General features: G+C 47.5%; 1 protein-coding gene across 1 annotated transcript; it reads right to left on the minus strand.

Moving 5' to 3' along the window:
- Positions 1 to 16091: 16091 nt before the first annotated feature.
- gpr63 (G protein-coupled receptor 63) lies at positions 16092 to 23499 on the minus strand. Its single transcript, XM_080490821.1, has 2 exons — positions 23132 to 23499; positions 16092 to 18708 (listed from the first exon to the last, which is right to left on the minus strand). The coding sequence occupies exon 2, from the start codon at positions 18591 to 18593 to the stop codon at positions 17361 to 17363; it is 1233 nt and encodes a 410-aa protein (XP_080346947.1). The 5' UTR covers positions 18594 to 18708; positions 23132 to 23499; the 3' UTR covers positions 16092 to 17360.
- Between the last annotated feature and the right edge of the window lie 11 nt (positions 23500 to 23510).

Consider the following 23510-nt stretch of genomic DNA (forward strand, 5'->3'; position numbering starts at 1 on the left):
GAATCCCGGGGAGGAAGCTGATTAGGAACGCCGTCCGCTCGCCATCATGAGTGTGACTGAACCCAGACCGACCCGCCGCCGCAGGTCACCGCGGGTTAGAACCTCTCGACCCACTCCCGCATATCACCACGGGTCAGAACCAAATCTTTGGACCTGGCGCCGCAGGTCACCATGGGTCACCCCGGGTCAGAACCTCTGGACCCGCCGCTGCAGGTCACCACGGGTCAGAACCGAATTTTTGGACCTGGCGCCGCAGGTCACCACGGGTCAGAACCTCTGGACCTGGCGCCGCAGGTCACCGCGGGTCAGAATTTCTGGACCCACCGCTGCAGGTCACTGCGGGTCAGAACCAAACCTCTGGACCCACCGCCGCAGGTTACCCCGGGTCACCCCGGGTCAGAATCTCTGGACCCAATGCCGCAGGTCACCCCGGGTCACCCCGGTCAGAATTTCTGGATCCAACGCCGCAGGTCGCCGCAGGTCACCCCGGGTCAGAATCTCTGGACCCAATGCCGCAGGTCACCCCAGGTCACCCCGGGTCAGAACCTCCGGACCGGTTGGTGTGGACACAGAACCACCACTGCTGACCTTCTCTGGACAGGACGTCTGCCGCCTCATTTCCCTGCTTTCATGTGCCGCCGCCACAGTTCAGCTTCCTTTGATTGGAACATTAAAGCTGCTCTGCTTTTAGCGCCGTCCTCTTTCCAGTGAAATACTGACTTGTAATCGGAGCACGGCAGGCGGTCAGTTACCGGCTGCTGACCGGAGGATTCAATGCTTGGAGCAGGAATGACAATGTTCACAATATTAACATCACTTTACAAGAAACGACTCATTTGAAGGCTCCTAATGGAAGTGTCTCCTCCGTCTGCACGTCATAATTGGTATATTTAAATGACGCTCTCAGCATTAGCACCTCATGCTGAATCATTTAAAAATCCACAATATGACTTCCTGTTAAGATACAACCAGCAGGCGACTTTTCCTTTTTATCTCTCTTTCTGAAGAGTTGTAATAAATGATTTATTTGAAGTCCTCAGAAGTCCAGATATGTTAAACCTGATCAGCCTCACACTCTCAGAGGAACTTGTTTCATTAGGACTGGTAATCACACTACTTAGACTGTCCCCAGCATTAAACGGCTGTTCTCATCCTGCCAAGCAGGGATGGGAGTTGATGAGGTTTGAGCGATTCTGATTCCTCATCTGGAAATGAAACCTGCAGTGTCATCAGAGGACGTGTTAACGTTGCTGCTGGGTTCTCGCTGCTGAGAACAAATGTTTCTGCGTGACGGTCGAGTTTCCTCCCGTTGATGAAACTTCCTTCTGCCTTTTAGAAGGTGTGTTCAGAAGAAGAGCTGGTTCCAGTTCTGACAAGGGAGGAGACTGGGAGGAGACCAGGAGGAGACCGGGGGGAGACCAGGAGGAGACTGGGAGGAGACTGGGAGGAGACCAGGAGGAGACCGGGGGGAGACCAGGAGGAGACTGGGAGGAGACTGGGAGGACACCAGGAGGAGACCGGGAGGAGACCGGGAGGAGACCGGGAGGAGACTGGGAGGAGACCAGGAGGAGACTGGGAGGAGACCGGGAGGAGACCAGGAGACCGGGAGGAGACCAGGAGACCGGGGGGAGACTGGGAGGAGACCAGGAGGAGACTGGGAGGAGACTGGGAGGAGACCGGGAGGAGACCGGGGGGAGACCGGGAGGAGACCGGGGGGAGACTGGGAGGAGACCGGGAGGAGACTGGGAGGAGACCAGGAGGACACCAGGAGGAGACCAGGAGGAGACCGGGAGGAGACCGGGGGGAGACCGGGAGGAGACTGGGAGGAGACCGGGAGGAGACCAGGAGACCGGGAGGAGACCAGGAGACCGGGGGGAGACCAGGAGGAGACTGGGAGGAGACTGGGAGGAGACCGGGAGGACACCAGGAGGAGACCAGGAGGAGACCGAGAGGAGACCGGGGGGAGACCGGGAGGAGACTGGGAGGAGATCAGGAGGAGACTGGGAGGAGACCGGGAGGAGACCAGGAGACCGGGAGGAGACCAGGAGGAGACTGGGAGGAGACCGGGAGGAGACCAGGAGGAGACCAGGAGACCGGGAGGAGACCAGGAGACCGGGGGGAGACCAGGAAGAGATCGGGGGGAGACCAGGAGGAGACCGGGAGGAGACCGGGGGAGACCAGGAGGAGACTCGGAGGAGACCGGGGGGAAACCAGGAGACCGGGGGGAGACCAGGAGGAGACCGGGAGGAGACTGGGAGGAGACCGGGAGGAAACTAGGAGGGGACTTGGAGGAGACTCGGAGGAGGTCTAAGAGGAGGTCCAGGAGGAGACCAGGAGGAGGTCCAGGAGGAGACGATTACCCCCTGCAGAGGTTGTACCTCCTGGTGTGGGAGTAGCTTGGATTCCATCCAGGAGAGCTGGAGGAGGTTGTTGGAGACAGAGATGTTGCTCACTGCCATTTTGACCCAATGAAGGCTGGAGGTTCTTTTCTCCCCTGAAGACACAGAATGAAAGTGTCTTTTTCATCATTTTCAGTCCTTCTTCATAGAAACTTGTGCTTCAAGTTGACATGGACACAGGAACACGATACCTTCACCCTGAGTCAGCAAATTCTGTTTATTAGAACAAATATGGCCACTTAATGAGACCACAATAAATCTTTTGAGAAGAAGAGGAAAGTGCTGATGGATGGATGGATGGATGGATGGATGGATGGATGGATGGATGGATGGATGGACGGACGGACGGACGGACGGACGGACGGACGGACGGACGGACGGACGGACGGATGGATGGATGGATGGATGGATGGATGGACGGATGGACAGACGGATGGATGGACGGATGGATGGACGGATGGATGGACGGATGGATGGATGGAGTTTTCATCCTGACTGACCAGCCAACGGAGCCACAGCCTCATAAGAAGACGCTTAACCATGTTTTACTTCTTTTACAGGTTTTCCAGACTGTAGTAATATTCTATCATGGTTCCTAGTAACTGACATGAGAATCAACTTTATAGACCAGGAGTCGGCAACCTGGGACCCGGAGCCATATGCGGCTCTTTGGTCCTTCTGCTGCGGCTCCTTGAGCCTCGGTCCCACTGCAGTACATCCCTGAGCAGGGCGGTACGGTATGGTAAGGTAGTACAGTAAGGTAAAGCACACCTACATCAACTGTGTTGGTCGGTCCCACTCCAGAGAGTGAGGTAAAATGTAGGCGGGGCTGTGAACAAGGCAGGGATGTAACGTCAATACGCAACAAAAGTGGTGCGAAGAACACAGCTCTGCCGTCGTCTGAAGCCGTGAGCTTCTTTATCTGGGACACAGTGAATACGTTCTCAATCCAAACTGCAGCGTCCATCTCCTGCTGGATCTCCTCTCCTGTCACTGAGAGGAGGTCCATCTCCTGCTGGATCTCCTCTCCTGTCACTGAGAGGAGCGTCTGAACCTCACCAGAAGACCGCGGTGCTGTGGAGCAACGACGTTTCAATAAAGCCAGTCAACAAAACCACCAGTGTGTGCAAAGCGGCGTGTATGAACAATAACAGGATTGTTTACAGCACATGAAATATTTTAAAGGGGACATATCATGCAAAATTCACTTTCTAAAGGTTTTCCTACAGTATTATTCGTCCCCATACCTGGAAGGACACTCCAGAAGTGAAGAAAGTCTGTTGTCTCTCTTTCTCTGGTTTGTTTCATTTATTCTAAAGTGTGTGTTCCAATGAGCGAATCAGAACTCAAACCCTTTATGGCGTCACCAGGGTTTTTAGCCAACCCCAGTCCAGGTAGACCCTCCCTTTGACCCGCCCACAACCAGGCAGCTCTGCAAGTAAACAAACATCAACAACAACAACAAAACCAGATGCACCGTTATTAATAGTATCAACGAGCAGAGGAGTTGATTTTTACTGCCTTTATCTGAGCCTGTGAGGACCCAGTGGATTAATTTGATCTTTAATGAGAATCTACCAACAAGACTTCCTAAAGTTTTGCATGTTGCTCTCAGTACTGTAGGGAGGAGAGTTTTCATAACATCAGAACAACGTTGGATTGTCTACAAAACTTCTAATAAAGCTTGTACCAACCTTGACTCTACTGTAAATGTGGGACCTGTAAGTAAAATACTCTGATTTATATGATTTTATTTTACTTTTCGAAGCATCAGGCTGGTTAGTTTGCAACAGATGAGGCCAGTTTTTGTTTGTTTGTTTGTTTGTTTATTGTGAGGTATTATTCATGTCTGCGAAGTTGTGCTGATAGACTGTAGATCAAATGTGGCTTTGCAGAGTCTGACACGTGCCAAAAAGTGCATCAGAGCATTCAGAAGTGGGTTCTCCAGCAGCAGAACCCTGAATCATGTTAAAAGGCGCCTTAAATCCAGTTCACTCAACTGGGTGAAACCACTAAAACTCAAATGGTGATAAAAGTTAACATTAGTGTCTTAAAACTAAGTTAAAATCCTCCCAACCAAAACCAGAACTTTAACTTAATGAAACAAAACCCATATTAGCAAACAGACCTAAAAACCAAACACCGCAATAAAGAACTAAATCCTAAATCCTGCTAAAACTATGTGCCCCCCCCACTTGCTCCTCCTCTTGGTTCAGCCCGGAACCTTTTTTAGCAGTGTCCAGGCAAGGGGGAATCTTTTGCCTGGACACCGGCCTGAACACAAGAGAAGAAGTGAAAACTCTCCTCACACACCACACACCACTCTCACCCACATCTCCAAACCTTCACAGCAACACAACTACTGAAGAATCAGCCCGTCTTAAATACACATATATTGATCAATTCATCAATTAATAGTTGTGTTGCCTCCACAGACGGCCGGATCTACAGACAACAACAGGAAACTCAATAAATAAGTTAAAAACAATTGTGTGCAAACTTATTTATATGTGCAAAAAGCCTGATCTTAAAGTGCTGGTGAACATTTAAAGTGCTGGAATAAAGTGCTGCGAGGAACAAACTGCTTTGTTACACTCAATGTCGGCCCAGGATATTCTCCTGTTCTCCACATGTCTTTGTAAAGTAAGTATTCAGTGCAGCTCATGACCATATTCAGACACTAGATGTTTTACTAACCTTCTGAAACGTCCTGCTGCAGCAGCAGAGTCTGAACTTCTTCAGGAGCTTCTCCTTCTGGCTCAGGTTCTGCTTCATATCGGTTTGGTTGAACAATGTTTCTCCTTAACTTAGTGACAGAGTGTAAACAATAGCACGTGACATCAGGAGAGGAAGTACTTCCTCCTCCTCCCAAGATGGACATGTGGGGCGGAGCCATTCCAGCTCACACAGACACAGCAGATTCTGAATGTGGCTGGAATGATCGAATATTCAACTGGTTGAAAATCAATTACAAGCTGGATTTGGGGGAAAAAAACTTTGAATACGTTTTTGGACCAACAGGAACCTTGTGGAAGTGTTTAAAAGTTCTGTGATATGACTCCTTTAACATTGGGGACTTGTTGAGAGTGACGATCGTCACTACCAGTCAGCAGACGTGTGGAGGAACAAAGCTTCATGCTCAAGGCGTCAGAGTGGTAATTATTCACTAAACGCAAAATAGTCTGTAATTACACAACTGAACGACACTGAAAGCCACACCACTCAGTCATGGTTCTAAAAACCCGGCTCCCATGCATATATGTGCTAATTGAATATTATTATAGTGACGACACCCTTTGAGTGTTGAAGGTTGCCGACCCGTTATAGAATTTGGATCAAACTACATTTTAATCTGAGTTTTTTTATCATGACCTTAACAGTAAATGTGCTTGATTTGCTTTCACATATTGAGACGTTTTTCTTTTTAAATGTCAGTGAATAGGAGGCAGCTCATCAGCGTGTTTAACCTTTCTAACAAACAGCAGGACTTCTCCTCCTCAAACACACAGGCTGGTCTGAAAGTTTGATAAAAGAAGATTTCTTTAATGATTCAATGTAAAAAAAAAATTCAAATGTGAAGGGAGACTGAATGAAAAAGTGTGTTGCTGCAGTAAAGTGTGGGTACATTCAAAAAGTTCCTCCTAACTCCTTCTCTATCGACTTTTCCTTCACCATGGAAGTGTTCTGTGTGGCGGCCATGATAAGGAATGTCCGATTCTCAGTAAGCAAAGGAAAGGAGGCTCGTTGCTTCCTTTAGAACCTCCTTTAGCTTAGGAACCACTGATTCTTCCTTTAGAACCTCCTTTAGCCTAGGAACCACTGATGCTTCCTTTAGAACCTCCTTTAGCCTAGGAACCACTGATGCTTCCTTTAGAACCTCCTTTAGCCTAGGAACCACTGATGCTTCCTTTAGAACCTCCTTTAGCCAAGGAACCACTGATGCTTCCTTTAGAACCTCCTTTAGCCAAGGAACCACTGATGCTTCCTTTAGAACCTCCTTTAGCCTAGGAACCACTGATGCTTCCTTTAGAACCCCCTTTAGCCTAGGAACCACTGATGCTTCTTTTAGAACCTCCTTTAGCCTAGGAACCACTGATGGTTCCTTTACCAAAGGAGACCAGCTCATGTTCTCCCACAATTCCTTGCGGCGACAACATTTAAAGGAACCCGCTCATCGGAGCGTTCAGGGAAACTCAGGATGACTGAAAAAGGAGCAGATCATGTAAGTTACCAAAGTAATAATCTGCCTAGAACAACTTGAAATCATCTAGAACCCAAATGTGCTTTTTCTAGTTCATTTTTGGAAACTTGTAGTTCTTTCCCCACCATGGCAGACGTCACTAACTTGCGCCGCCGTCGCATTATTATGACGTCACTAAGTTAAAGTCTGACTGCCTCACCACCGTGATCACCTTTACTAACTCCTTTAGGAAGCCTCCTAACACCTTTCCTTAACCCCGTGATGTCATCCAGGGGTTAAGGTAAAGTCCATAGATAAGGAGATAGGACGGACAATTCGGACGTACCCATAATGTCACTGCAGTAAAGTCTGTTGCTACAGTGTGTGTCGCTGCAGTAAAGTGCGTTGCTGCAGTAAAGTGTGTTGCTGCAGTAAAGTGTATGTTGCTACAATAAAGTGTGTCGCTGCAGTAAAGTGTGTTGCTGCAGTGAAGTGTGTGTCGCTGCAGTAAAGTGTGTGTTGCTGCGGTAAAGTGTGTTCGCTGCAGTAAAGTGTGTGTTACTGCGGTAAAGTGTGTTCGCTGCAGTAAAGTGTGTGTTACTGCGGTAAAGTGTGTTCGCTGCAGTAAAGTGTGTTGCTGCAGTGAAGTGTGTGTCGCTGCAGTAAAGTGTGTGTTGCTGCGGTAAAGTGTGTTCGCTGCAGTAAAGTGTGTGTTACTGCGGTAAAGTGTGTTCGCTGCAGTAAAGTGTGTTGCTGCAGTAAAGTGTGTGTCGCTGCAGTAAAGTGTGTGTTGCTACAGTAAAGTGTATGTTGCTGCAGTAAAGTGTGTTGCTGCAGTAAAGTGTGTGTCACTGCAGTAAAGTGTGTCGCTGCAGTAAAGTGTGTGTCGCTGCAGTAAAGTGTGTGTCGCTGCAGTAAAGTGTGTTGCTGCAGTAAAGTGTGTCCCTGCAGTAAAGTGTGTGTTGCTGCAGGAAATTGTGTTGCTGCAGTAAAGTGTGTCCCTGCAGTAAAGTGTGTCCCTGCAGTAAAGTGTGTGTCGCTGCAGTAAAGTGTGTGTTGCTACAGTAAAGTGTATGTTGCTGCAGTAAAGTGTGTCCCTGCAGTAAAGTGTGTTCCTGCAGTAAAGTGTGTCACTGCAGTAAAGTGTGTCCATTGCAGTAAAGTGTGTCGCTGCAGTAAAGTGTGTGTTGCTACAGTAAATTGTTTGTTGCTGCAGTAAAGTGTGTTCGCTGCAGTAAAGTGTGTCGCTGCAGTAAAGTGTGTGTTGCTACAGTAAAGTGTATGTTGCTGCAGTAAAGTGTGTGTTGCTACAGTAAAGTGTGTCCCTGCAGTAAAGTGTGTTCCTGCAGTAAAGTGTGTCGCTGCAGTAAAGTGTGTGTTGCTGCAGTAAAGTGTGCCGCTGCAGTAAAGTGTGTTGCTGCAGTAAAGTGTGTGTCGCTGCGGTAAAGTGTGTTGCTGCAGTAAAGTGTGTGTCGCTGCCGTAAAGTGTGTCCCTGCAGTAAAGTGTGTGTCGCTGCAGTAAAGTGTGTGTTGCTACAGTAAAGTGTATGTTGCTGCAGTAAAGTGTGTCCCTGCAGTAAAGTGTGTCACTGCAGTAAAGTGTGTCCATTGCAGTAAAGTGTGTCCCTGCAGTAAAGTGTGTGTCGCTGCAGTAAAGTGTGTGTTGCTACAGTAAAGTGTGTCCCTGCAGTAAAGTGTGTTCCTGCAGTAAAGTGTGTCACTGCAGTAAAGTGTGTCCATTGCAGTAAAGTGTGTCGCTGCAGTAAAGTGTGTGTTGCTACAGTAAATTGTTTGTTGCTGCAGTAAAGTGTGTTCGCTGCAGTAAAGTGTGTCGCTGCAGTAAAGTGTGTGTTGCTACAGTAAAGTGTATGTTGCTGCAGTAAAGTGTGTGTTGCTACAGTAAAGTGTGTCCCTGCAGTAAAGTGTGTTCCTGCAGTAAAGTGTGTCGCTGCAGTAAAGTGTGTGTTGCTGCAGTAAAGTGTGCCGCTGCAGTAAAGTGTGTTGCTGCAGTAAAGTGTGTGTCGCTGCGGTAAAGTGTGTTGCTGCAGTAAAGTGTGTGTCGCTGCCGTAAAGTGTGTTGCTACAGTAAAGTGTGTGTCACTGCAGTAAAGTGTGTGTTGCTGCAGTAAATTTGTGTTGCTGCAGTAAAGTGTGTCCCTGCAGTAAAGTGTGTGTCGCTGCAGTAAAGTGTGTGTTGCTGCAGTAAATTGTGTTGCTACAGTAAAGTGTGTTGCTGCAGTAAAGTGTATGTTGCCGCAGTAAAGTGTGTCGCTGCAGTAAAGTTTGTGTCGCTGCAGTAAAGTTTGTGTCGCTGCAGTAAAGTGCGTTACTGCAGTAAAGTGTGTCGCTGCAGTAAAGTTTGTGTCGCTGCAGTAAAGTGTGTTTCTGCAGTAAAGTGTGTGTTGCCACAGTAAAGTGTGTCGCTGCAGTAAAGTTTGTGTCGCTGCAGTAAAGTGTGTTTCTGCAGTAAAGTGTGTTTCTGCAGTAAAGTGTGTTTCTGCAGTAAAGTGTGTGTTGCTGCGGTAAAGTGTGTGTTGCTACAGTAAAGTTTATGTTGCTGCGGTAAAGTGTGTCCCTGCAGTAAAGTGTGTTCCTGCAGTAAAGTGTGTCGCTGCAGTAAAGTGTGTGTTGCTGCAGTAAAGTGTGCCGCTGCAGTAAAGTGTGTTGCTGCAGTAAAGTGTGTGTTTCTGCAGTAAAGTGTGTTTCTGCTGTAAAGTGTGTTTCTGCAGTAAAGTGTGTTAGTGCAGTAAAGTGTGTCGCTGCAGTAAAGTGTGTTGCTGCAGTAAAGTGTGCATTTCTGCAGTAAAGTGTGTGTTGCTGCAGTAAAGTGTGTGTCGCTGCAGTAAAGTGTGTTGCTGCAGTAAAGTGTGTTGCTACAGTAAAGTGTGTGTCGCTGCAGTAAAGTGTGTCCCTGCAGTAAAGTGTGTCCCTGCAGTAAAGTGTGTCGCTGCAGTAAAGTGTGTTGCTGCAGTAAAGTGTGTTGCTACAGTAAAGTGTGTGTCGCTGCAGTAAAGTGTGTCCCTGCAGTAAAGTGTGTCCCTGCAGTAAAGTGTGTCCCTGCAGTAAAGTGTGTCCCTGCAGTAAAGTGCGTTGCTTCAGTAAAGTGCATTGTTACAGTAAAGTGTGTTGTTACAGTAAAGTGTGTGTTGCTGATTTGTTCCTGATCAGGATCTCTGAGCAGAACCGAGGTGATTCTGGAACAAGGACCCGGTTCTAAAGCAGGGTGAGCAGCAGCTTTGTACTTTGGTGTTTCTTTCTTCACAGTTTCCATTCAGACACACTGAGTATAAAAACATCAAATCAATAAACCTTGAGCAAACAAATGAAGTGCTATTTAAAGAAAGTCTCTCTTATTCCACCGCAGCTCCCTTCTCTCCGGGCTGCCAGCTTCTTCTAAACTTTGTCAGGAGGGAAGTTTGTTGTTTTCATCAAGGGCTTAACTAGTTTGTCTACTCTCTGTGCTGTAAAAGGTTTTTAAGAATTAAAAACAAGTCTGTATGAACATATCTGAGTGAAATCCATTCACTTGTTGGATGGATCCACCGTTACACCGAGTGGCTGAGAGGATCCGTCAGAAGGAAACCAGTTCATGGCTGCAGTCGTATCGAGAGTATTAGAGCGGGAGTAAAGCTGTACTCTGTCTAATGATCGATGGACGGACGTACAAGTCACATGTCCAATAGAGAGTCGATGTGTTTTACATGAAGCGTGTCCAGCGGGCCAGAGCTGGACTGGCTGAAGGTTCAGTCCACTGAGCTTTCAGTACGAAGAGTAAAACCTCACTTTGGACCTTAAAAACTGAAGAAGTACAACCGTTTGTTAGTTTTACTGGAAATAATAATAAGAGACATTGTGTTTTGATATTTCACTATATTCTGCCCCAGGAAACATTTTTAAACATCAAATAATGTGGGAATATTCACTTTTCTTTTGGGAGCTTCAACTTCCGGTTTTTGTAAAGATATTAAAATAAATGTGTAGTACTATACTAATGTGTAAGTACTCATACGTCTATATATAGATTCATTTAATGGGTTCATGATGCAAAATTTTCTCTCCCAAAGTCTTTATTTCTTGCTTGTTAAGCTTTGAGGTGTTTTAATACAGGTTGAAGGACTGTGATGTCCGACGCAGCGGCAGAAGCTTCGTCCCTCTGAACACAGAGACTGGAGGAGCTGGAGGAGCTGGAGGAGCTGAAGGAGCTGATTGAGGCCAGGAGCCTACGGGAGGCTGTGGAGGAGGCGCATTCAGGCCTCGCTGCACCTCCTCCACACGGAAGCACTCAGGAGACGGGATGGCAGGAAGTGGGAGTCAGGACACACGGGTGACTCAACGGGGACGAAGCCGTCGTCCAAACAGCAGCAACACAATTAACACAAATATCAGCTGCATGACGGAGGACGTCCAAGATAAAGCCGACGTAGTAAAACCTCCCGTCTGTAGAGGCTCCATCAAGATTTCACTGAACATGATGAACACACAAAATGACTTTAAAAAGTAAAATAGATGAAAAAAAAATAAAAATTGAAAAGATTAAAAGTTAAATAACCAAATTAAAATCTCAAGAAAAAATTGAAATAGGAAAAACTGCTGAAATGTTTAATAGAGTCTAAACACAGAGCAGATAAAATGACTAAAAACACAAAAATAGTTAAAAACAGATAAAATAGGTAGAGTTAGAACAACAAGGGAAGAAAAAACTGCGACACAAAGTAGAAAAACTCAGACTAAAGTTAAATGTTGAACATTTTCAGAACTGAAATCTCCTGAAGTTTAAACACAAGCTAGAGCTACGGCTACAGCTACGGCTACGGCTACAGCTACGGCTACGGCTACAGCTACAGCTACGGCTACGGCTACGGCTACAGCTACAGCTACGGCTACGGCTACGGCTACGGCTACAGCTACGGCTACGGCTACAGCTACGGCTACAGCTACGGCTACTGCGAAAAATAACAAGGCTCTTTTTGTCATGAAGGTTACAGAACTCTGTACCACATGAGCGACGGACCACATCTGGTGACTATGTCTTCTGTCCTCCTCGTGTCACGGTACAGGAACCCAGGCACCACTCATCACCGGGACAGTACCGTCCCCACAGTGAAGCACGGCGGAGGCAGCATCATGCTGTGGGTCGGGACAGAGGGAAAGACGAATCCAGGACGTTGAGACGTCCTGGATGAAAACCTGCTGCAGACTGGAACCACAATGACGAGGACAGCAGGACATGAAGGTCGTCCTGAAGGTCTCAGCAGAGACATCAGACATGGAGGTCCTTGGCAGTAGTTTTTTCCAGATGTGGTGAATTGTGTGTCCTTCTGATGAGACTCATGCCGATGAGCGGATGAGTTTGCATGACGATGGTTCTTCTAACAGTAGATTAGGAAAGTCAGACCAAGTCGTCTCGTCCGTGGTTCAGCTCAACCTCGTCTCGTTTAAAAGTTCAATTTAAAATAAAGCCAAACGACTTTTTACATCAGATCAGAAGCCGCTAATTTAACCACTGAGATCACAGATGTATTTGGTAGTGATTATATGTAATCATTCATTTATATAATCCAAACATAAATGTAATGATGTTTCACAATGGCTGGTAAACGTTGGCGTCTCTCCTCCTCTTTCATAAATAAGAGTTTTTCTGTCACTTCCAGGTTTTTCTAGTCGTAACATTTTGGAAGACGGACGTTGAGAAATTGAGTTTAGTTTTAGTCAACAGACTTCCATGACGTTACTAACATTTGTGTATTAAAGTATTAAAATGTTTTGTGTTTAAGAAATTCTACATTTCTGTTCTATTTCGTATCAAGATGGAACCTTTTTTTTTCTTTTACTTTCAATGAAACCGTTTTTCACCTTATGATATCAGCTGTAACACTGATCCAGTGTTTTGAGGTTTTAATTGTTGCAGCGTCCCCCGGCTAGCTCAGTTGGTAGAGCGTGAGACTCTCAAGATAGAGGGTTCATGTCCCACGCCGGGCGCCACCTTCCTGTGGGCTCTCCACCTGCAGGAAGGTTCTTAATGGGTGCCATGTGATCTGGGTGACGGTGCTCAGACTGACACCCGGAAACAGATAAAAAAAATGGATGGATGGATTGTTGCAGTTTCCTCTTTTTTGTTGACGAAGAGGCTAAGAAAAAACTAAACCAGGAACTAAACCGCGGTGGATTTTTGACGGCTGCTAAACAAAGCGTCGCGCAGCCTCTGGCGTGAGGAGACCTTAAACCGGCCGACTGGTTTCCTGCTTTCAGCCACAAGTAGAAACGTCGGAGAGGCGGAATGAGGCTCCTTCTCACTGCGAAGGAAGAAGCTCCAGTCGACTCGGTTTACCAAGGTAAGAAATGTCTATTTCCTTTATTACATTCAACAGTACAGTACACGGAGAATTGCACATTTTCACCAGATGTAGCAGCATTCTGACTGGCAAATGGACTAATCAATAGGCACAATCAAAAACATTTAAATACACATGATCAAATGTGTGGCCGATAATATACAAGCCTCGTAAGAAGAAGTTCTACACAGCGAGGACGTCGTCCTTTTCCCCCCCCCGGGAGCAAAGAAAAGACGGCGGACCGAAAGGAATCCGACCCGTCGTCTCGACGCGACGAGGAACGAAAGAAAAGAGGAATCACCCGTCGGTACTTTCACACAGTATATGTGCCATTCAGTGCATTTCAGGAGTTATAAAGAGTTTTCATGGTTTCCTTCAGTCATGGACTTCACTTGAACGTTCCTGGTCTGAGCGGGACGACGTGGTTGTCGCCCTCGGAGGACCAAGGTGGGGCTGTGGGTGGAGCAGGAGGAGAAGCGGCCTGCTAGAAACTGATTTTAGTCTTTAGTGGTTTTCACACTTCAGATAAGAGAACCTCGCGTTACAAGTTTGGAGCATTCGATGATCTCACTGCTTCGAGGCTTTGGTGAGATTTTCACCAATTTTAAGGCTCATTTGTGCTCTACGTTACGAACACGCACAAAGTCCTCCATCCATACAAACGTGAACAAACGTTGCAGTACCAACAGTTGCCGTCGGGGGGCAGTGTTGGGTTAGAAGCAAATAAATGTCAGAAGTATTGGAAAAGTGGCTGTGTGGCTTAGGGACGGGAACCAAACTGCGGTTCTTGTTGGGACCCGGTTCCCAGTATTTCGATTCTCTTATCGATTCCAGCAGAATGACGTCACCACGAAGGCTGCGTAGCTTACGCCCGTCACTGCTAAACTAAACGAAGTTGATGCCAATCGACCTGTTTGATCTCCTTTTTCCCCAAATGAGAACCGATAAAATCGTTAAGCAGAATCGTAAACATCGTATCAATTCCCCCCCTATGGGCGACACGTTGCAGTATTCGGCTGGTACCAGGGGCAGCGCCCTCTGGTGGATCAATTTCCAACTACTCATCCCAACCGACCGACTTGACACGTGGAAATATAAACGCAGTGATTCTACACAGTTTTCTTGCCTCAGTAGAGCAGAAATGAGCCTTTAGAATGATCCACAAAGAATCTCGTATGGCTTCTTAAGACGTAGAACTTTGGCACTCGACAAGCGTAAAAACCTTCAGATCAAAACTAAACTGGTCGTCGTGTCAAAACATTTCTCAGTCAAAGTTTCTTCTCTGGTCTGACTCAAAGAACAACGTTCGCAGGCTGGTGAGGCAACCGGACTCTTTGTGTGGCTTAAGGAGTCAGAGCGGTGAAAGATGAGGTGTGGAACCCCGGCGCTGCCTCACTGCTGGGGCGATCGGCCAAACCTCCACCAATCAGCACGCAGTACCACGAATCCCGTTTGTGATACCGATCAGCCCACGACACAAAAACAAATGTCGCTCGTTTCGGCCCCGTTTACACGTTTCGAGTGAAAACACATTGTGTTTTGCTCTAGAAAAGTTTTGAAAACATCGTTCGTTTCAAGGGAAATGCCAGAAACGCTTTTTGTAATGGAATCACACATGCCTGCGTTCAGAGAACGATACGCTATAAACGTTGACACAATGGAGACGACCCGACATTCGATATAGACAGACGAGGAACTGGACGCTATGAACTACCGGCATGTACGATGAAACTGGAACACAGACTGGGAGTCACACCACTGCTGGAAAAAGTGACGGTTGCAGTGGAGCCGAGAGCCGTTGTCATGGAAACAAGACACTCAAAATGTGACTTTTGAAGTTGTGCGGTTACACTCGTTTCTGTTGTCGTGTAAACGGGGCCGGAGTTATGTCGGCGGGGATCAGACATGAAAACCTGGACTTCCTGTCACTCATGTCACAGTTTACGACCCAGAAGAAATTCTGACGGACGTAAAAGAAGAGACACGTTTCTGGAGTTATTCTTGTGGTTTTCCTTCATTGTCACCAGGATCTTATCACTGGACTATGAAACTTTTAGTTTTGATGCGTACTTGCAAATGATGATCCATCCCACTTCCTCTGCTCTTAGTACTAATGATAATATATGGGATGGGGCCGATCCGATCCACTATCGGTATCGGGCTCCGATACCGACGTAATTCACGGATTGTAGATTTCTGATCCATGATCCTGGTCTGCTTGATGGTGCTGAAATGACTCCACAGTGTTTCCCTGCTGCTGCTCTGCTCGCTGGCTGCAAACTGTGGACTGGATCTCCTGAAGGGAGGCGGGTCTCAATGAGACCAGGAGGAATGAGGCAGGAAATCCATTCCACAGTTTGCAGCCAGCGAGCAGGCTAGGGAAGTTGCACTGTGCTATCCAACTTTTCATGACGACATGTTGCTGTTTGGACGGAGTTTACGCTCAAAACACCACAAAGCAACACAGAAACATGCAATGTTTGCAAAGCAATGCAGCAACGTGCCATGTTTGCAAAGCAACGCAGCAACACAGCAACGTGCAATGTTGGCAAAGCAACGCCGCAACGTGAGCAAAGCAACTCAGCAACGTGCAATGTTTGCAAAGCAACGCCGCAACACAGCAACGTGCAATGTTGGCAAAGCAACGCCGCAATGTGCAACATCAGCAAAGCAACGCAGCAACGTGCAATGTTTGCAAAGCAACGCAGCAACGTGCCATGTTGGCGAAGCAACGCCGCAACGTCAGCAAAGCAACGCAGCAACGTGCAATGTTTGCAAAGCAACGCAGCAACGTGCCATGTTTGCAAAGCAACGCAGCAACTCAGCAACATGCAATGTTGGCAAAGCAACGCCACAACGTGCAATGTCAGCAAAGCAACGCAGCAACGTGCAATGTTTGCAAAGCAACACAGCAACGTGCAATGTTTGCAAAGCCGTAGCACAGCGAGGCGGCGCTCTGCAGCCAGACGTCAGCGTTTTCAAACTCCAGCACTGACATCAAAACAATGAGCAGCTCCTCCAGGCTGTCAACAGGCGATTCACACCTCCGTGAAGCTGCGTCCTACTCCACGCTAAGCTCCCCGAAAACAGTCCCAATGGTTTGTGCCTCATTAGAGCTGGAAACATTGTGTTGGTGCTGCGTTGCTAAAGAATTTCCCCAGGGATTAATAAAGTCATTCTGAGGTTTGAATGATATTACCAGTTTATTATGAGATGATGACGTCACCAGACTCAAGAGATGTAAACTGGAGGTCAGACATAGAAAACAGCCTCTCCTGTATTCTTTACAGAGGAGACAATTGATTCCCTGGATGTGAATCCAAAATAAAATGCAAATATTCCCTAAATATTGTGAAACCAAATTTTAAGATGGAAATTCTCACGTGGAGGCATAATTTAATCCTGCCAGTTCAGTACCAGCTCCAAGTCAAACATTATGCCTGAAGGCCATGATGATGATGATGATGATGATGCTGATGATGGTGATGATGATGTCTAACAACCACCACCTTCCACACAACGAGCCCAGTTGACCTCAGCCTGCAGGACGTAGTGAAGGCCTTCAGTAAACCTTCGTGTGCGCTCGTCAGACCGATCGTAACAGCGCCTTGAAGCTGGGTTGTGGGTTTGAGGCCAAGAACACAAAATCAAGTGGCGAAGGAAGTTGACCCTGACTCGACCTTTGCATAAATGCGTCAAGTGGTTTGGCAGTGACCTTCCAACACTGACTTTCGAGAAGAAAGAGAAAATGTTTGCACATAAGCCCGACGTTTACGTTTATTCCAGCTGTTAATGGGCGAGAATATGGCGATAGCACGGTACCAGAAAGTACGGTTCCAACACTAAAACCCTGGAGGTTCTGCACATACCAGCCCAGTGTCTACCCAGTGAAAGACTGTGCAGCGTTTACTCTTCAACAAACCCTCAGACTGATGGGAACTCCTGGCAGAAAGCGTCAATAAACAGTGTTTTGGTAGCAAAGCAGTAGCCGTTGTATCAGTGTGTTGAACCTAAAACGAGATGTGATCAGGCACATCGGGGGCATGTTGCCATCGCGAGGAAACGAAACGCTCAATGAAACCAGAGTTTAGGTCAGTGTTTTCTTATCCATTCAAATACTGCTTGGTAAATCTGCTCCGATGGACCACCGTTGAGCACACAGCGCAAGCAAGATGGCATCTGACGGTACTGTAACAGATGGATCACTAAGAAGAGTAGAACGCACTCGTTGAACCCCGTGTCAGACGAGCTCCACACTGGTGAAACAGAACCTGAGACGTGTTGGACTCATGCTGGACCGGCTCTTTAAAACTGGCCTCTGCAGGAACAACCCACACCGACAGGCCTTCTCAACACAGTGCTACTTTCAGTGTGAACCATTACCGGAGGAACTCAGGAAAAGCAAGTGTGAGAAGTGTTTGTGACGGTGTGGGAGTGGACTTCTGCCCTTCAGACCACAGACCGGTGCTCTCCACACACGTACACGGCGCTCGGCTGAATGCGCCGCTTGGTGTTTCCAGGCAGCTGAGGAAGAAACTTGAAGTACTTGGGCATCAGGTCAAGGCAGGCGTCGCGGAACTTCTTGATCCGCCAGTAGTAGATGAGAGGGTTGAGGGCCGACTTGAGGTAGCACAACCACAGGACCCAGGTGCTGATCTGAAAGAAGCTGTCTTTGTGGTAGAAACCGTCGCTGAAGGTGGTCACCAGGCTGTAGGCGGTGAAGGGCGCCCAGCACACGGTGAACACGGAGAAGAGGATGAGGATGGTGGTGAAGGCACGGGTTTTGAAGCTCATGTCGATGTTCATCTGGAAGGGCCGCTGGAGGCTCAGCAGGCCCAGCTTGCTGGCCTGGCTCAGGCAGATGCTGTCCGGGTGGCTGTGGATGCGGATGGCGTTGTGGCGGATGGTGTTGAGGATTCCCATGAACGTGTACAGCATGACCATGAACGGCAGGAAGAAGAAGACCAGCATCAGTATCAAGACGTAGGCGTGGTAGCCTCGCTCGACGCTGTAGCCGAACACGCACTGGGGGGCCCTGGGGGGGGACTGGAGGGGGGGCGAGCCGACGGCAAGGGGGAAGGAGAAGAGGAAGGAGAGTCCCCAGGTGACCACGATCAGCAGCTTGGCTCTCTGCGGGCTCAGCTTGTCCTGCTTCTGGACAATTATAAGAAAGCGATCGATGCTTATTATAAGCAGTATGGCCACGCCTTCCATAACAAAGAACCAAAAGAGCATGGCGGAGACTCGACAGAAAACGTCCCCGAAGATCCAGTCGGTGGTCACGACGGTCACCAGAGCGAAGGGCATGTTCAGGATGGCCAGCATCATGTCAGCGAACGCCAGGCTGGCCAGGAGGATGTTGATGGCCGAGCGCATGGCGGACCTCTGGTACACCATCAGGCACACCACCACGTTCCCCGACAGCGCCACCAGCAGGATGGCCACCATGACGAGGCAGAAGAAGACCTGCAGGGGCAGGCCGACGCCCTGCAGGGTCTCCGGGGCCTCTGCCGTCGGCGTGACCGGCTCCGGCGGAGGCCGGGAGCCCAGGGTAACGTTCGCCATGGAGATGTCCTCCGCCCGAAGCCTCCCGGAGCACTTCAGCAGTCCCGTAACCAGGCAGCGGAGACGGGCGTGGACGTCCCCTGCCTCTGGGAGGGGAGCAGGAGCGCAGCAGACCATTCGTCCCCCGGGCGAAGCAGCATCCTCACTGGAGATCTCACACTGAACATCATGCCGGGGGTGAAGGTCCCGTCACCTCGAGGCAACGCAGCGCCGTCCTCGTGGACGTCAGACCCTGGATGGAAAGAAATCACCCGTGTGAATTCCCAGTAAGTCAGAGCACAAAGAAAACAGGCTACATAACAATGAAACCATCTGGAGTCTAATAACCTCTCAGTTATACGTCTGCAGCTCACCACAGTGACACCAGGAGGGACGAAACTCCTTCAGTCTCATACTTTTATTTAGGATTAGTTGACCAGAAGTCATGTATAGTTAGAGTTCAATTATTCTGAAACAAGAGGATTCAGAGTTACTACTGTTTATCTGCTTCTTCCATAAAGATACTGACTGGACCATGAAGACACGGTTTCTGTGTTCTGCAATCGTTGCTATCGAATGAGAGACTTTCCAATTGATCACCTCTGTGTAAACATGGCCTTAAGAATCCTGTTTATCTGTGTTTAGGAGTCATACTGAGGGAACCATCCACCGGTCAATTTCACAAACAATGTGGTTCGCTTCAATGTTTTAAACCTTTACACGTTCTAATGTGACAGAAAAACCAAACAGATTCTGTTTAAAAGACATTTTTAGGAAGTCGGCTCACAGAGCTTCCCTTCAGGACTCCTCACTACACCTCAGAGCCTGAAGATTCGGTCCAACCAGCGGTAGAATAAAGAAGCTTTCTAAACCTCAGCTGGCGGGGAGCCGGCGGTGTTCACCTGCTCGCCGGCCAGGTGCTGCAATAAAAACCCTTATCAGCAGAGTCAACATCAGAGTCTGTGATTCACGTCACTAAAGCAGCCAAACAGCAGGAAGCAGGTCACCTGCTGAAAACATAAACTTTCCTCGCTGGAGCAACTTTTTCCTCCTCATTGGTCCTCCTCAAGCTGAGCAATGACCTGCTGAGATACTCGAGTACACCTGAGATTAGGCCTGTCACGATAACAAATTTTGCTGGATGATAAATGTCCCATTAATAATGGTATAATAATGCAAGTATACCCTTTTAAAGATAAACTTATTTCTTAAGAATAATTAAAATTGGAATTGTATTATGAAAAAATACATTGTAAATATTCAAAACAAATAATCAAACACACACACCAGAGTGATTGACAGGCAGTGTTGGGAAAGTTCAGTTTCTACATGAACCAGTCAAAAGTTCAATTCACAAATTTTAATATGAACTAGTTCAGTTCATAGTTCCAAGTTCATAGTTCCAAAAATTAACTAGTTCATAATTCTTTTTTTTCAATATGTTGCTGTGAGCTTTGGAGTTACGTGATGCACCTGAACGCATCACCAATCAGCAGCATGAAGCTCGTTAACCCTTAAAAAGCCGAGTCGTCCTCCGCAGGGTTCTAAGTATGTAAAGAAAGAAAAAGTAGCGGCTTGTCGTCCGGAAAGTACTGTCACCATACGAAGATGAAGTATTAATGGTGGAGACAGAGTCTGAGGTAGAGCTGCTGTCTTCTACTTGTTTTTGTCGTGATGCTTCACATTTTGATGACGTATGCGGCGGCTGCTGTTGCCAGATTGGCTGTTTTCCCCCTACATGTTAAGGCCCGTTTACAGTGAGCCTTACTGGGTTTTCACTGGAAGGTTCAGAAATCTGGCAACTCTCTAAAACAACATTAAAGTGTGAGAGCCGCTCACTAACACCAGAATGGGCGCCGCTCACAGTGACGTCTTCGGTAAATGAAACATTATCCAGCCTTGTAAACTGATCCAGCTCATTTTTAATTATCGTGCAATTAATTGATTTATTGATGATCGCGACGGGCCTACCCGAGATACCAAAGTATGCAGTGCTCGCTGTCACGTCGTCGACACACTGGAGACCAAAAGCAGCAGGAAACAGATTTCAGATCGGAGGACAGCCGGCGATGAGGAGGACTGGAGCTTCACAGTGCTGCTTCTCTTCTACTCCTCCTCTACTCCTCATTTACTCCTCAACTACTCCTCTTCTCCTCCACTCATCATTTACTTTTCTCTTCCTCTTCTCCACTCCTCCTCCTCTGACCTACAAATGGTGGGTGGATTCCTCCGCCCTGAGCCATGAGAAAAGCAGCAGTATGATGGAGACGCTGCACTGGAGGAATAAACTGTTGGTTTCTAACATTATCTACTCTTAACGTCGTTTGTTCACTTGCCTCGTTTTGTTTTCAATTCTGTCTCTTAAATGAACAACGTGCTGAAAACTCTTTAATGATACAAGATGTACTGCAGTACTGTAAACTACAAAATATACTGGTAATTCTTAAAAACCTCATCTTAAAAATGATTAGACGTGACTATATCTGTGTGATGTGACACTATGAATCACTGTGTGTGTATATATATATATATATATATATATATACATACACACACACATATATACAGTGTTTAATGTGTGTAAAATGTCACGTTTAAGAATAGTCTGAACTGAAAGTGGGATTAATGAGGATTAATTTACTAAAACAGAAAGTGACCGTCACCAAAAAGACCAGAACCAAAAAGAAAGAGCGCCGTTAACGACATAAACACACGGTTATGCTGAATTAATCATGAAAACACATTTTGAATTGGGTGAGCATGAATGAGCAGAACCTGGAAACACGAGTTATCACAGGTTTGTCTTTTGCTAAATTGGGATGGTTGCTTGTTGATGTTGTGATACATTTAGATGTGCTGCCGTAGATTTTGCAAACTTTACCCCTGGTAAGGATCATCAGTTTTAGAAATTTGATCATTGGTATTTTGATTAGGAAAAAAAAAAAGCCCAGATAAAACATCTGAACAGTTATGATGTCGATGATACACTATAAAGAAAATAATCGGCAGGATGTTGATGAGCTAAACAGCTAGCTATCAATGTCTTGCAGTACCACTTTGTACCATCAGGTGGAGTAAAGAGTCACTAGTAGGCTTCCTGCTTTCAGTCCAACACTCAGAGGAAGTAGCAGCAGCCGGGGAGTCCGTGGGCCCAAACACAGCCAGTAAAATTGAACAATCACAAAACAAACTTCCTCTTCTTCACGTGACAGACAGATAAGGTGGAGCTCGCGGTGCCTCCGCCAGCGAGCAGGCGTTCAAAGTAAAGTCTGCGCTGCGTTCGAGTGCAGCGGGTGTGATTACTCAAGAGGCGTTCAAGGACCCTTCTGAGCATCGACACCCACGTTTCCAGAGGCGTCCGGCGCCGACCACCACCTCAGAATTGGCTCAAGTCTCCGAGAACGAGACGAGAAATACCTGGATTATCACAGTACTACTTATGTATTCCTGAAACGGGATTCTGATTGATCTTCAGACCTGCTGATTGTGTCCGCTTCACGTTGTCAGATTGTTCTAATTAAAAACCCCTTCCTCTTCACTGAACAAATTAACTGAGTTTAGAATAAACAAACATTCTTTAACAAGATTTCAGCAAATTGGGATCAGATTTATGGGGTTTCTGGAGCAAAATATTGATTTAAAGAAAGAATCAAGAATATTCAGGTGTAATCCATAGGATTAGGAACAGAGAAGTTCTGCTTGTGGAGTCGCTTACAGAGGAAATGAAATCAGTTCCACACATAGTTGATCCTGAGAAGGTTCAACTTCATCTTTAATAAAGAAAATTAAAAAGCAGATTAAACTATTTTAAGTTCAAACAGGCAGACTGTGTTTTCTTTGTATTTGCTTTAAGTAAATAACCTTTCTTCTTTGTTTAATTGCAGCCTTTTCTCACAATACGACTCTGGACTAAATCATGGTACCTTCATGTATCCAGTTTTATAGAAACTTAACGCCGCCACGTTTACTACAATACTGCTGCTGGGAATTTACTACAGTACTGCTGCTGGGAGGTTACTACAGTACTGCTGCTGGGAGGTTACTACAGTACTGCTGCTGGGAATTTACTACAGTACTGCTGCTGGGAGGTTACTACAGTACTGCTTGCTGGGAGGTTACTTCAGTACTGCTGCTGGGAGGTTACTACAGTACTGCTGGTGGGAATTTACTACAGTACTGCTGCTGGGAGGTTACTACAGTACTGCTTGCTGGGAGGTTACTACAGTACTTCTGCTGGGAGTTTACTAGAGTGCTGCTGCTGGGAGGTTACTCCAGTACTTCTGCTGGGGGTTTACTAGAGTACTGCTGCTGGGAGGTTACTCCAGTACTGCTGCTGGGAGTTTACTCCAGTACTGCTGCTGGGAGTTTACTAGAGTACTTCTGCTGGGATTTTATTAGAGTACTGCTGCTGGGAGGTTACTCTAATACTTCTGCTGGGAGGTTACTAGAGTACTGCTGCAGGAGGAGTACTGCTGTTTGAACCTCTACAGCGCCCCTAGTGGTGGGAGGCTGCATGACAGTTAGCTCCTTGCACTTTAATAAAAAAGTAACAGATTACTCTTCCTGTCTCTGACTGGTCCCGGGAGTCCGACAGACTCTCCATGTTAGCGGGGGATCACACAGTGTGCACCCGGATTCAGCGCACATCTCCCGCTACAGGCTCGGTGTTTATTTACCTGCTTCCTCCGCCCATGGCGGAGCTCAGCAGCGGCTGCAGTGGTGGAGCTCAGTCCGCAGAGCGGAGCCTCTGGACGGCCACAGAAGCTACCGCTGGGTCGGTGTGATGGCGGGTGTTGGACCGCCGGAGCCCCGCGGAGGAAGGGGCGCCGAGCCGCGGCTTTGTCCGGGCCCGGGAGCGTGTCTGCGGGGGAGCCTCCTCCGAGCCGTGGACTCCTACCTCCACAGCGGCTCTTCCTACACCTTGAGCGGGGTTCAGGCCGCTCCGCGACGGCTCCGGATCCAAACAGAGCCTGCTGCCTTCATCCAACCGTGCGACGGGCGGCTCGGTGCGGCTGCATTCCTCCTCCGAGTCGTTTGAGCGGAGCGTCGCTCCTC

Source organism: Lipophrys pholis (genome assembly GCF_963383615.2).
Source record: "Lipophrys pholis genome assembly, chromosome: 21".
Lineage (NCBI taxonomy): Eukaryota > Metazoa > Chordata > Actinopteri > Blenniiformes > Blenniidae > Lipophrys > Lipophrys pholis.

Excerpts from the sequence above, each read along its gene's own strand:
- gpr63 (XM_080490821.1), bottom strand. The coding sequence starts at position 18,593 with ATGGTCTGCTGCGCTCCTGCTCCCCTCCCAGAGGCAGGGGACGTCCAC.